Source organism: Festucalex cinctus, chromosome 13 (assembly GCF_051991245.1).
Source record: "Festucalex cinctus isolate MCC-2025b chromosome 13, RoL_Fcin_1.0, whole genome shotgun sequence".
Classification (NCBI taxonomy): domain Eukaryota; kingdom Metazoa; phylum Chordata; class Actinopteri; order Syngnathiformes; family Syngnathidae; genus Festucalex; species Festucalex cinctus.
Window position 1 is genome coordinate 16,640,911 of NC_135423.1, and position 12,432 is coordinate 16,653,342.

The window sequence follows — 12,432 nt, forward strand, 5'->3', positions numbered from 1 at the left end:
CTGCATGTTTAAGTCCTGTTAATATGATAATTGCAATAGAATGTGGTGCATCGACGTTTCCTCGAGAAGAGGTCAGTAAGTGGTGAGGTTTCAGCTCACTCCAGCTGTATAAGTGCTTCTGACTTGGAAAACGAGTGGACTTTACCAACCTACTGAACCTTTAGGGTATCTTCATAGTTGATTGCTTTAAAGTTTTGTTTTGCTTTATAGGTTAAACATTTCTAGATTGTATATAAAATCAAATACTGGAAATTATACCACCTAAGTGTCTAATAGCGAACAGAAATGATAAAATAACTGATTTTATTTTTATTTTTTTGAGAGGAAACTCGATTTTCACGCACTGGTGGATGTACAACACAACCTGTCACGCACATCCGCTGCTTGTGTGCGCACTTGTGCTACATTGGTTGGAAAAGTGGGAGGGTCCAACAGCGGGTTGACTTCAGTTCGCCAGTATTATCATACACTTTTAGTACACAAAATCAGATGCCCCAGTTTTCTCCTCCCTTCTCTGCGTGACCATATAAGCTGGTTACATTTACAGGTATTTCCATTCCCCCTTATAATTGGAGGTTTTGTTTTTACGGATTTATAGCTCCGATGAGCCACCTTCGGTTTCGTTGTCGCAGAACAGGAGCATGACAAGCTGGAGCGTTCGACTTCAGACATGGAGCTACCTGCGTCTCACGGCCAAGCAAAGGGCGGCTGCTTCGACAAGAGCTGCTCGTCTCTCACGGTGGACGACGTCTACGAGATCGCCAAAGTGATCGGTGCCGAGCTGGAGAGACTCATCGACGGCTACGGCAAGGAGAGCGTGCTGGGCCTGGTGCCCAGGGTGGTGAAAGTGCTGGAGCTTCTGGAGAGCTTCACGGCCAGGAATCAGGCACACAAACACAGGGAGGAAGAACTGCTCCGGACCTTCGAGAGCTTACAGCTGCAGCAGAAGAAACGGGCTGGGAAGGACAGTGACGAAATCAACGAAAATCACGAAACCAGGGTGAGAACGGAATGTCTCGCTTAATTCTGACTAGTAGTGTGTTGAAAATTGTAACACAGTACAGTAACACAAACGTAATGCCGTCTATTACATGCACGTGGGCCAGCTACACAGATATAGCTTGCAACATTCTGACTCAAAGTTAGTTCAGTCCTTTGACGAAACGAAAGCAGAAAAGCTGTAACGCATGTATCTTTTAAATATAAAAACGAATTTCTGTAATTACATCAGGTCGAAACTACCACAATAAAGTAGTAGTAGTAGTTGAAATCAGCTTCTGTTTGAGCATGTCTTTTTTTTCACCATTTGTAAATATAAAATACGACTTTTACAATACAATATTGATATTTTGAAGCAAAGTTCTCAAGACAGCAAGTCAAATCTAAGTGTAAAAACATGTTGACACAGGGTGTATTTTGACTGTAGTGTCACGTTGTACGTTCCATGGTAATATTTTAGTTATACTACACTTCTATTACAGTGACACTGCAGCCTATATACTTGTATAAATCTTGTTGAAGCAGGCTGAAATGTGACTGTACTGTTACTTTGTACTTTCCTTGGTTCAAATGCCATTACACTGCATCTCTAATAAAAACATTATTAACACAGGCTAAATTAGCTGCATTGTCACTTGTACTTTTTGGTTCTAAATTTAAACTTTGAACTTTCCTTGGATCTATGACAGTAACACTGACTTCTGTTCCAGTTATAATACATTTAATATTTAGTGTTACTGAGATTTCTGAAAATATTGGTTCCTGTAAATAGTAGGGGTGTGAATTGCCTAGTACCTGACGATTCGATTCGTATCACGATTCACAGGTCACGATTCGATTCGATACCGATTAATCCCGATACGAATTTATAAGTCGATTGTTGCGATTTTTTTTCATTCAAATTTAGAAAATACTAATCAGTAAGCTTGTAGAGTGTAAGATTTATATGAAAATGTATTATTTATCTGAAATTTCAGTCTTATAGAGGTTGTAATCTGTTTCATGTTTGAACAGCATTAAAATAAAATATTAAGGCTTAATGTTCCGTTCATATAACATTCTTCCATGCTCACGGTTTGAATCCTAACCCGAAGTCAGACGTTTTGTTGAATATTTTTCCATTAAAAATGGAAGTTTAAAAATCGATTCACACACACACACACACACACACACACACACAAAAGGCAATGATGATAAGACGTTGAATCGGTAAGACTACCGAATGAACAATTCTGAGCTCTTAAAAAAAAAAAAAAAAAAAAAAACGATTTTTTTTTTATTGAATCGATCCGAGAATCGCGCGATGTAGTATCGCGATATATCGCCGAATCGATTTTTTTTTAACACCCCTAGTAAATAGTACTTCACATAACTGTGTAGTATCCAAGTCTGACCCCACCTTAAAAACTCTCCAGAGGACGTGTTAATACAAGTTTACAAGTTGCTCAGACTGTGTCCTAAAACCTTTGAAACATTATTTTGTCTCTCATGTGTCTGACATTGCATCTTGTTCTGTCAAGCAGGAGCAGCAGCAGCAGAAGGAGCAGCAGTGGAGGAGCAAGTGTGAGGAACTGCAAGTGAAAATCCAGCAGCTCCAGGAAGACAACGGGCAGCTGCAGAGCAGACTAAAAGGCAGCCATGCGCAGGATGGTACGTCAAAGCATCGATGTTAAAAGGCCCTCGCACCCCTTTTTCATGGTGAATCAAACTTTGATGCCATGACCACAATAGATGGCATATAGTCTCATTTAAAGTTTATCAATTTAGTTTCAGCGATCTGTCTAAGACAGTGTTTCCCAACATTATTTTAGCCAAGGCATGTAGTTTACATAAGAAACATCTCATGACACACCATCAAACTAAAAAAAAAAGTCACAATCCTGTACTCTACATGTTCATTAGTATTCTTCTGTCTGAAGCCAGCTGAGATAAGCTCCAGCCCACCACACCCTAATGAGGATAAATGGTATAGAAAATGCATGGATGTATTTTATTTTATTTTTAATTTTTTTGCATTACAATTATTGGAATATAATGAATGTGGTCAAATATGGACTAGTTTATATCATTGCTGTGTCTGCTAATGGTTCCCAGATTGCTGGACATCATCAGTCAACTATGTCAAGTAAGAGGGTGGAGTTGCTCAGATGACTCGTATTTTGTCATTCTGGCAGCAAAACTTGGGGCAGGAGGTCATGTGACTGAAAATGTTTATTTAATGTAACTAAATATGACTCAGTGCAAATTCAGGCTGCCACACCTCATTATAGTAATGCAATTGAAGTGTAGTATAGCATCAATTGCTAGTATGGAATGTTTCAAATGTGTGTAAAGCGTGTCAGTCAAAATCAAATGGGTTATATAAATTTGTATGTGTGTGTACTGCACCTCCAAATAGAAAACTTTATTAGGCTTTAAATGACCAAACTACTGGCTTATGTGTACATTGGCGCAACAAAATTAATGATTAAAGGCTTTCAAAACTCACTTGCCAGTTATGTCACGCTGTGTTAACTTTGTTTTTTTTGTTGTTGTTGTTGTTGAAAATGTTCTGCAGTACAATGGAGCAAAATAACAAGTGCTATGTGGAATGTTTGCCTTCCGGAACACCAGCTGAGAAATTCAGTGTGAAGATAAAACTTTTCTATTAGCTGTTTATTTATTTAATTATTTTTTTTAGTTTCCATTGTAACCTTGTACTAGTGGTCAGTGAGAAAATACTCAGTTTTATCGTGTGCTGTGTTTAAGAGAGTTTGGTATTAACACAGCACATTTACGCATTTGCTATTATGTAGGTAAATTCTTGTATAATTTGTACTTGTCAGAGTAGTTTTAATGCAACATACTTGTTACTCTTACTGACATATTTTTGTTGAGTAGAAACAGTACTTTCACTTCATTACACTGAGTTACAATCCGCTTGCCACTTTATTTGTATTTATCTATTTGTTTTGATTCGTCAGAGAGATTTGTACCTCGGGCGTTGTCACATGACTGTTCCACCATTCCAGTAGATCCACAATAGCGCCGTTTGACTCCTTTCCAATTAAATCGAGTGTAGCCAGACAGTCACATGACCACACACAAAGTCTCAACACAGAAGCAAAGTTTTCAAAGGCGGCTGATTTACTTGAAGCATGGCAAAAATGGAGGAAAAAAATGACAAACCACTCGCAGTCAATTTGTTTACTTAACAGAAAACAAAAAAGAATACAGTAGCTACAATACTGTATGTCATGTGTTCACTTTCTAATTTCTGATTTTGTCTATTACAGTAATATTTATGTTCTAATTTAAAGGAAAAAGTTAACTTGTCAGGTACTGTGTATTTGAGTATTTATTTATTTTTTTTCACTTTTTTTTTTACGCTGTCACTTGTGGTGTTGTAGATCGTGTCCAACGGCAGGAGCGAGAAGTGATGCTGAAGCTGAAGCAGGTGGTGGACAAGCAGAGAGATGAGCTTAGGGCCAAAGTCCAACAGATCACCACCATCTCCAAGGAGGTGGAGGCGGTAAGCAGACATAAAAGTTGTTCCATTTGTTTATTTGGATAAAGCTTCTCGTTTTGGCTTTGATATGTCAACATGGACATTTTAGGATGGGTCAGCAATACCCTTATGATACTAATTGAAATAAATTATAGTGTACTCAAATCTGTAATATTATTTGCTTGACTTGGACAAAATATACCCATTTAGTTTGGATTCAATGAACATAATTGATCAGATACTGAGTATTTGTGACATCATCAGATCAGTTTCCAGCTTGTTGTTGTTTATTCTCACTCATAAAAAGAGGCTTTTTTTTCTGGAAATCTTCACGTGCTTCTTGATTTTTACAGAATTCAAACGCTTAAACCTTGGCAGAATTCTGTGCTTTCTCAGCTGCTTTTTTTTTTTTTAATGTTTTCTAGGTGACTCACTTGCTGCAAGTTGCAACACATTCAAATGATTTACCGGTGCAACTGGTGCAGTGATGCAAATGTCTTTTAACTTAATTTTGAAGTAAAATATGCCAGATGAATCCAACGTTATGTCATATGTAAAGTTTTTTTTATCAGTTTGTGACATGAGAAATGAAACTCATTTTACTCAACTCAACTCAACTTTATTTATAAAGCGCTTTCAGAACAGGCGTTGCTGTATACAAAGTGCTGTACATAAACAAACATCAGTTTTGCGGTAAACAAGAACAAAGCAAACATTTTGAAGTGTGAATCAGGTTTTTTTTTTTTTTTTTTTTTTTTTTTTTTTTTTAAACAAGTAAATACATTTTACATCAGTAAATAAATAGGAAATAGTGACTAAAGAGATAAATAAATACAACAGGAGCTATATCATATATGACAGAAAAGTGTCCTTTATAGATCCTGGTTAAGGGTTACTTGCACTTTAGACAAGTCTGAACAGGTTTTTCCCTTCCATTTCTGAGTGTGTGTCATGCTATTTGTGCCACATGATGTCAGTTGCTGTCATTACTGGGTGTGTATTTGTTATTTACCTCCAGACTGGTGACCTTAATGTCAGGATAGACAAACACATTTCTCTGTGTCCTCAAATAGATGCTCAGTGACCTACTTATGTGACCGCGTCTTTAAATGTATTTATTCTATTCTGTCATTTGAGCAGACATAAATTGCAAAGTTCTGTTTGAATTGTTGTGTGAACTGTCGTGGACTTGATGTGCTCCCGTGCAGCTCCAGGAGCAGTTGGAGCGCTTCATGAAGATGAATGCGGAGCTGCGACACAAGCAGAACGTGCTGCAGGTCCAGCTCAAGAGCACTGTGGAGAGAAAGGCCGACATGGAGGCCGACCTGAAAGAGAAAGTCAAAGTGATTGAAAAGCTGCAAGCACAGATGGACTCAACCAACAGCAACAGCCATGTATGATGTTCTTTTGACAGCTTTAGCCTTTATATTTGTACAGTCATTAAAAATGTATTTATAGGTTAGCATACATGTACAACCTTTGACTGTAGGTCAGAGTGATAGAATTAAAACAAAACTGAACTTGTTTCAAACAACTGCAGCATAACCAACATAGGTGAAATGTAGTTGTGTGTAGTTTTTCTAGATAGATACAGCGTTAGAATAAACCCAGTGCAGGGGTCTGCAACCTGTGGTTTTGGAGCCACATTTGGTAGTAACTCCCTGTGGAGCTATAAAAACAATAGCAGATTTTTTTAATTTTTTTTTTATTTTAGATAAACTATTCATTGAATTAATTAACAATTTGATTAAAAAAAGAATAATATTAAAAAAAAATGACAATCCAAATTTTTAAGTTGTAATAAAAAGAGACGAAAGGTAGATGAAAAGTTTATATATATATATATATATAAAAAAATCGATTTTTTTTTTTTTGTGTGTGTGTGTGAATCGATTTTTAATCTTCCATTTTTAATGGAAAAATATTCAACAAAACGTCTGACTTCGGGTTAGGATTCGCACCTTGAGCATGGAAGAATGTTATATGAACGGAACATTAAGCCTTAATATTTGATTTTAATGCTGTTCAAACATGAAACAGATTACAACCTCTATAAGACTGAAATTTCAGATAAATAAATAATACATTGTCATATAAATCTTACTACACTCTACAAGCTTACTGATTAGTATTTTCTAAATTTGAATGAAAAAAAATCGCAACAATCGACTTATAAATTCGTATCGGGATTAATCGGTATCGAATCGAATCGTGACCTGTGAATCGTGATACGAATCGAATCGTCAGGTACTAGGCAATTCACACCCCTAATATATATATATATATATATATATTTAAAAATGTCCAAAAAGTTACCATAAAATGTCCAAAAAGGAAGAGGAAAAGCAGACAATTAACATATAGTGTACACAAAATTGCAAAACAAAGATCAGAAAATTAATTTTTTAAAAGGCAGACAAAAAAAATCATTCAAAAAGTTACTGCAAAATGTCCAAAAACAAAAGAAGAACGGCAGAAAATTACTATAAAAAGCCTTTGGAATTGCCCAAAAATAAAAAAGTCAGAAAATTCATTTAAAAAAGGGGGGTGGGGGCAGAAAAGAAAGTATTCAAAAAGTAAGTATAAAATGTCCAAAAACAAGAGAAGAAATCATGAAAGTACCATATAATGTATACAAAATTGCCAAAAAAAAAGTCAAAATTTATTCAGAAAAAGGCAGAAAAGAAAATGTTTAAAAAGTAACTATAAAATGTCAAAACAAATGAATAAATCCCAAAAATCACCATAAAATATCCACGAAGTTGCCAACAATGTCATAAAATTGATAGAAAAAAGGCAGAAACAACAGTCAAAAAATAGCCAAAAAATGTCCAAAAAAGGGAAGAAGAGAGGCAGAAATGACCATATGTCCATAAAGTTACCAGAAATGTCAGAAATTTGAATTACGTCTGATAAATTACAAAAAATAATAATAATTCAAAAAGTGGAAGAAAAAAAAGCTGGGTGAATATCAATCTCAAGTATTGGATGCTGCATATTTTCTGTTATGGTGTGGCTTTAATTGGCTGTTGAGCCCTCCGTACATAAAACTAACACTCGCACATTGTTTTCGTTCATGACAATGTTCAGACATATATTTCGTTATTTATTTGGCCTATAATGGCTCTTTTGACAGTAAAGGTTGCTGACCCATGACCCAATGCCTTCTTCTATCATATTCAGTCCATTCCGAGTCAGGAGAATATTAAGACAGAGCCTTCAACTGACCATAAGGATCCTGACCCGCCTTGCTTCACCAAGAAGGAGGTGCGGGACATCATTTTTGAGCGGAATGAGCTCAAAACTAACCTCTTCCTGGTGCAAGAAGAGCTGAACTACTATCAAAGGTAGGTCAACTATCAACTTATGTTTTATATATTCACTCTATGTCTGTGCAGACTTCATGTTTTCTATACTTTAAATGCTCTACATTACCATATTTGTTTTTATTCCAAGCCTTGAAATGTCATAATTTCTTTCTATTTTCACATCACATTGAAACGGTCTCTACAAACAGGCACAAGTAGCTGTCTTGTTATACCACTAGGGGGCAGTAATACGGAACCAAAACTGTTGTTCTAGTTCACATGGAAAGAAAGTACAGTATCTTACACTGACTGGATTTCGGTCAATGCTGCTCAGAACAGTCTATCAATTATCAATTTATGTTAAAGCATCTTCCATTTGTTCCTTTTAGTTGCAGATTCATCCTGAATGTCTGTAAAAACCATTGCTTCCTTTTTTTTATTTACAAATAAAAGCAGCTACCATCCATTGTGTTATGTCTCCAGGGAGATTCTGAACGAGGAACGGTGTCCTGGGTTCCTCCTGGAAGCCGTGCGAGCTGCCATCACAAAAAGAAGAAAAGTCATCAAAGCCAAGATGCTTGGTATTCCGCTCCCTGACAGCAGCAGGTCAAGCCTCTTTATCCGTCACGATCCAAAACCCAAACTAATAGAAAATGTGTTTTTGCTGAAAGCTTTCATCGCAAAGATGATTTGAGTAAATAATTTGTTCTCCTCAGTGACGACGAGGAAGACAAAAGTCCTGTGACAGAAGTGGATGCTACTGAAAAGCCAGCAGAGTCACGCATTCGAAACCTGTGAGTAAAATGTGCACGACCCCGTGAATCGCAGATTTTTTGGGGGGGATGGAATGTGCGTACTTGTCTGATGCAGAAATCGCTGTTATTTTGCGGAAGTCTGAGATTTATAGTGATTTAAAAAAATGTTCTTATAGCGTTTTGCATATTAACAGTAAATTCTGGAGAGTAAATTTTACTCTAAACTGAGTCTGGTCCCACTCTAAATAGAGTAAAGTTTAGTTCACACTTGGAAGAGTGTAATAAATAAAAAAATAAATAAAAGTCATTTCAAGGTGGAGGAAATATAGTCAAAATCTCTCCTTGCAAAATTTACTTTGAATTTCGGAGTGAATTTTTTTTAATAGTTTTTTCATGTGAAAGGAAAATTTTCTTATATGCACTAAAATACTTTGAGTTAAATTTACTCTGAATATTTTACTCTCTCCCAAGTGTAAATTTTTCTCTTTTTAGACGGGGACCAAATAGACTCAGTTTAGTGTAAAAATTTACTCTACAGAACAAGCGTATTATAGTTTTGGAATTTTTAAATTTTAGTTAGTTTTTATTTTGTTTTGAGTTTTGTTTTTTTAAATTTAGTCAGTTTTAATTAGTTTTCAGGGTGTCTCTGTTAGTTTGTATTATTTTTAGTTATTTAATAAATGTGTAGTTGTAGTTTAGTTTTAGTATTAGTTTTAGTTTAAAAAAAATGTGTATTACTTGTGCGCAATATTTAAAAAAACATCATGGCAGCGATGTCATCTCAAGGTGCTTTTCTATTGGCTGCTTCTAAATGACGTCACTTCTGTGAGACATACTTTCAAACGTCCTTATTCCACCGGTTAGCATCAAAATAAATCTACCATACTTAAAATCACATTTAAAATCATCTCCAAATGCTCGTGCATTAAATTAATTACCAAACACTAAAACGAAGGACATTTTTGCTATCATTATAGTTAATTTTAGTTAACTTTGTAAACATAAAATGTAGTTTCAGTTAGTTTTCGTTTTTTAAAACGCATTTTCGTTTTTATTTTATTTCATTAATGAAATTGTTTTTTGTATTTTAGTTTTAGTTTTTTCGTTAGTTTTAGTTACCTACAATAACATTGCTACAGAATTATACAGTATTGAAAACAGAGGAAACTCCTGACCATATTTTTTGTGAAGAAAGGAATTACTTGGCTATTGTATTGACACGCAAATCAAGAAGGCTGCTGGCAACTCTCAAAATAATAAATAATAAGTAACTCCTGACCACGGTGGTCTTTTGTGCATTAGTCTTCCTTCCCTTTATTATCAGGAGAGCTTAGCCAATCCTCTGCTATATTTAGCCTTAATCCCCACCCATAGAGCTGACCTAAGGTCTGTCTGTCTTTGTGTGGTGCAGCTTTGGCTTCCTGACGTGGTCGGGCAGTGGCCGCAGCCCCACCCACATGAGTAACTCCGCGTCCAGCTGGGAGATCATCGCAGACTCCGAGGCCAGCGGGGAGTCACAGCACTAAATGGCCTCCTGAGGCATAGACAGAGATGACAAGTCTGTTGCAAGTTTGTTTTTTAACGAACCCCACCCCCAATCCCGCTACCCTTTTAGCTAGTGATGAAAATGAAGCTTCATGAAACACTCGCAATGTTTTTTTTTACTCTAGATGGTGCTCTTACTTTAAAGATGCAATGAAAATTGATTACATTTCCACTGCATCTTTAAAACAAGAGAGCCACCTAGAGGAGTAAAAAAAAAATAAAAAATAGCAAGTGGTTCATGAAGCTTCAGTTTCCCATTACTACTTTTAGCCCACCACTTGTTTTAATATATGACTTCAATGTGCTGCTGCAAGCTTTCCAGCATTACCACATACTATGCAACTATAAGAAGAGACAGACCTCTCGCACCTTTTTTTTTTAAAATCCATCACATCTCATTTTATGTCCCACATTTAAAAAAAAAAAAAAAAAGTCATTAAATATATAAGTACTTGAAGAATCAAGTTTAATAATCTGTTTTTATATATATATATATATATATGTATATATATATATATATATATATATATATATATTATGCATCATTTATTTTCTTTAAAAACCAAAGAAGTATTTTGAATGAGATATGCACTCTTAACAGAATAGAAAATGGAAGTGAAGCACTTATAAATTGTAATAGCAATTTAACCACAAAACTATTTTGGAAGTTTTACTTCATTTGGGGAATTTCATTGGAATTATGATGAGGTGTTATCTTTTTTTTTTATTTTATTTTTTTTATTTTTTTATTTTGCGCCTTAAACTTCTGCTTTAATTGCTAATATACTGTATGTTTGTGTGTCTTCTCACAAGGATTTACTCAGATTTTGTACAGAAAGTAATGCACTGTAATTAGCAGAAAAAATATATATTTTATGGGGTACTTAACATTTTTTAAGTTATAGAAAAATATATATTTATAAATAAAATATATATCTAAATTTGCCATGACTCCCAAACCCAAACTGCTTTGAGATTATGATAAATATAGACTTTTGTGGCGAAATGGATCATTTCCACAGTGACAGGTAATATTTCTGGACTGTTATGCAGGGCTCAGCCTTTGTTTGTACTGCAGACACGAAGGCTAATGGTGGTGGAAAACAAAAGTCTTTTGCTTCAAAACGTGTTTCATCTCTTGGTGTTGTAAATGCTCTTGAAAAAGCACATTGGTACTTGCACATGGCATCTAGTGGGTCGGATATTTGATGCTGGTGCCATGTACGTGAATAAATATTTGAAATTACAGAAAATATTAATGCTATGCCTACATGGCCAGTTCGCACTAGTGGGAACACACAGCAGTCATTTTTCCTCTAATTGCATTTTCTGTTTATTTTTGTTAAGCATGAGTTTTATTTATGCCGAAAAGAAATGGAATTACATTTGAATGCAAGTAAGATGCAGATTGTTCTGTGATACTGACACTTTGATCATTAAAGTCTATTTAACACATAACGTGTTTGCATTGGAAAGATCTTCATTCGTATAATTGCTGAGTTTTGATCCACCACTACAACAACTTCAAATAAATCAATGTAGACTTTAGGGCTGCTTGATTATGGGAAAAATAATAATCACGATTATTTTGGCAATAATTGAAATCCAGATTATCCAAACAATTATTTATTTTTTGGTACAAAACAAGAAAATGTTTGAGCATTTAAAAATATTAAGACCAATTTAAAAAAAAAAATAGAAACACTATAATTATGCGAGTTCCTTTTGGACCTAACAGAATTTATAATTATACATATGTAACGCAAACGTAAAAAACAGATAAAAAATAGTAAGACAAATAAAAAAAAATTGAAACACTATGATTATGCAAGTTCCTTTTGGATGAAAGAAAATATGTTAAATTAGTTATTTTAACATTTAAAAAATTGTGCAAATGTATACATTTAAAAAATTCAAAAATTAGTATTAAAAATCTTTCTTTTCTTTTCTTTTTTTTTTACCATTGTGCTGATTTTGTAGTTGTGGAGTGTAATAATTGAAATTGTAATTGAATTTCAATGAATTGCACAGCCCTAGTAATTTGACTTGAATGCCTAGCAAAGATTTTCTAGAGAGTAAGAACCACTTATATTTATATTTCAAATCCGTTGTTGCCGTGTCAAAATATATCTGAACCTGCCTATTTGTATTTCATGAGTTGCTGGTGAATCCAAACCAACTTTGCAATACATTGTGGCTTAGTGCATCATCTCCTGGATGACGGGACCAGCGTAGCTTCTGGGAACAAGAACAACATTGGAGCTTGTGTGCTTGTTTAATATTAGCAAGTCCCTGTTGATGTGTGCGGCCCCATCTCTAAAACGTCCCATCTGACTGA

General features: G+C 35.0%; 1 protein-coding gene across 3 annotated transcripts; it reads left to right on the top strand.

Annotated features, from left to right (window-relative positions):
* The first annotated feature begins 434 nt into the window (after nucleotides 1-434).
* Nucleotides 435-11,552, top strand: rilp (Rab interacting lysosomal protein). 3 transcript variants are annotated; one of them, XM_077542149.1, is made up of 9 exons: nucleotides 439-547; nucleotides 633-1,000; nucleotides 2,520-2,649; nucleotides 4,389-4,510; nucleotides 5,695-5,880; nucleotides 7,670-7,833; nucleotides 8,278-8,400; nucleotides 8,511-8,588; nucleotides 9,961-11,552. In XM_077542149.1, the coding sequence occupies exons 2-9, from the start codon at nucleotides 671-673 to the stop codon at nucleotides 10,073-10,075; spliced, it is 1,248 nt and encodes a 415-aa protein (XP_077398275.1). In that variant the 5' UTR covers nucleotides 439-547; nucleotides 633-670; the 3' UTR covers nucleotides 10,076-11,552. The 3 variants fall into 3 exon arrangements, with proteins under 3 accessions (XP_077398277.1, XP_077398275.1, XP_077398276.1); XM_077542150.1 differs by having other exon boundaries at nucleotides 485-547; nucleotides 638-1,000; XM_077542151.1 differs by having other exon boundaries at nucleotides 435-1,000; nucleotides 2,523-2,649.
* Nucleotides 11,553-12,432: the final 880 nt, after the last annotated feature.

Bases quoted from the DNA above. Each gene is read 5' to 3' on its own strand.
- rilp (XM_077542149.1), top strand. From the start codon at position 671: ATGGAGCTACCTGCGTCTCACGGCCAAGCAAAGGGCGGCTGCTTCGAC. The intron at 5,881-7,669 runs GTATGATGTTCT...TATCATATTCAG, and splicing joins CAACCAACAGCAACAGCCAT to TCCATTCCGAGTCAGGAGAA. The intron at 8,401-8,510 runs GTCAAGCCTCTT...TGTTCTCCTCAG, and splicing joins CCGCTCCCTGACAGCAGCAG to TGACGACGAGGAAGACAAAA.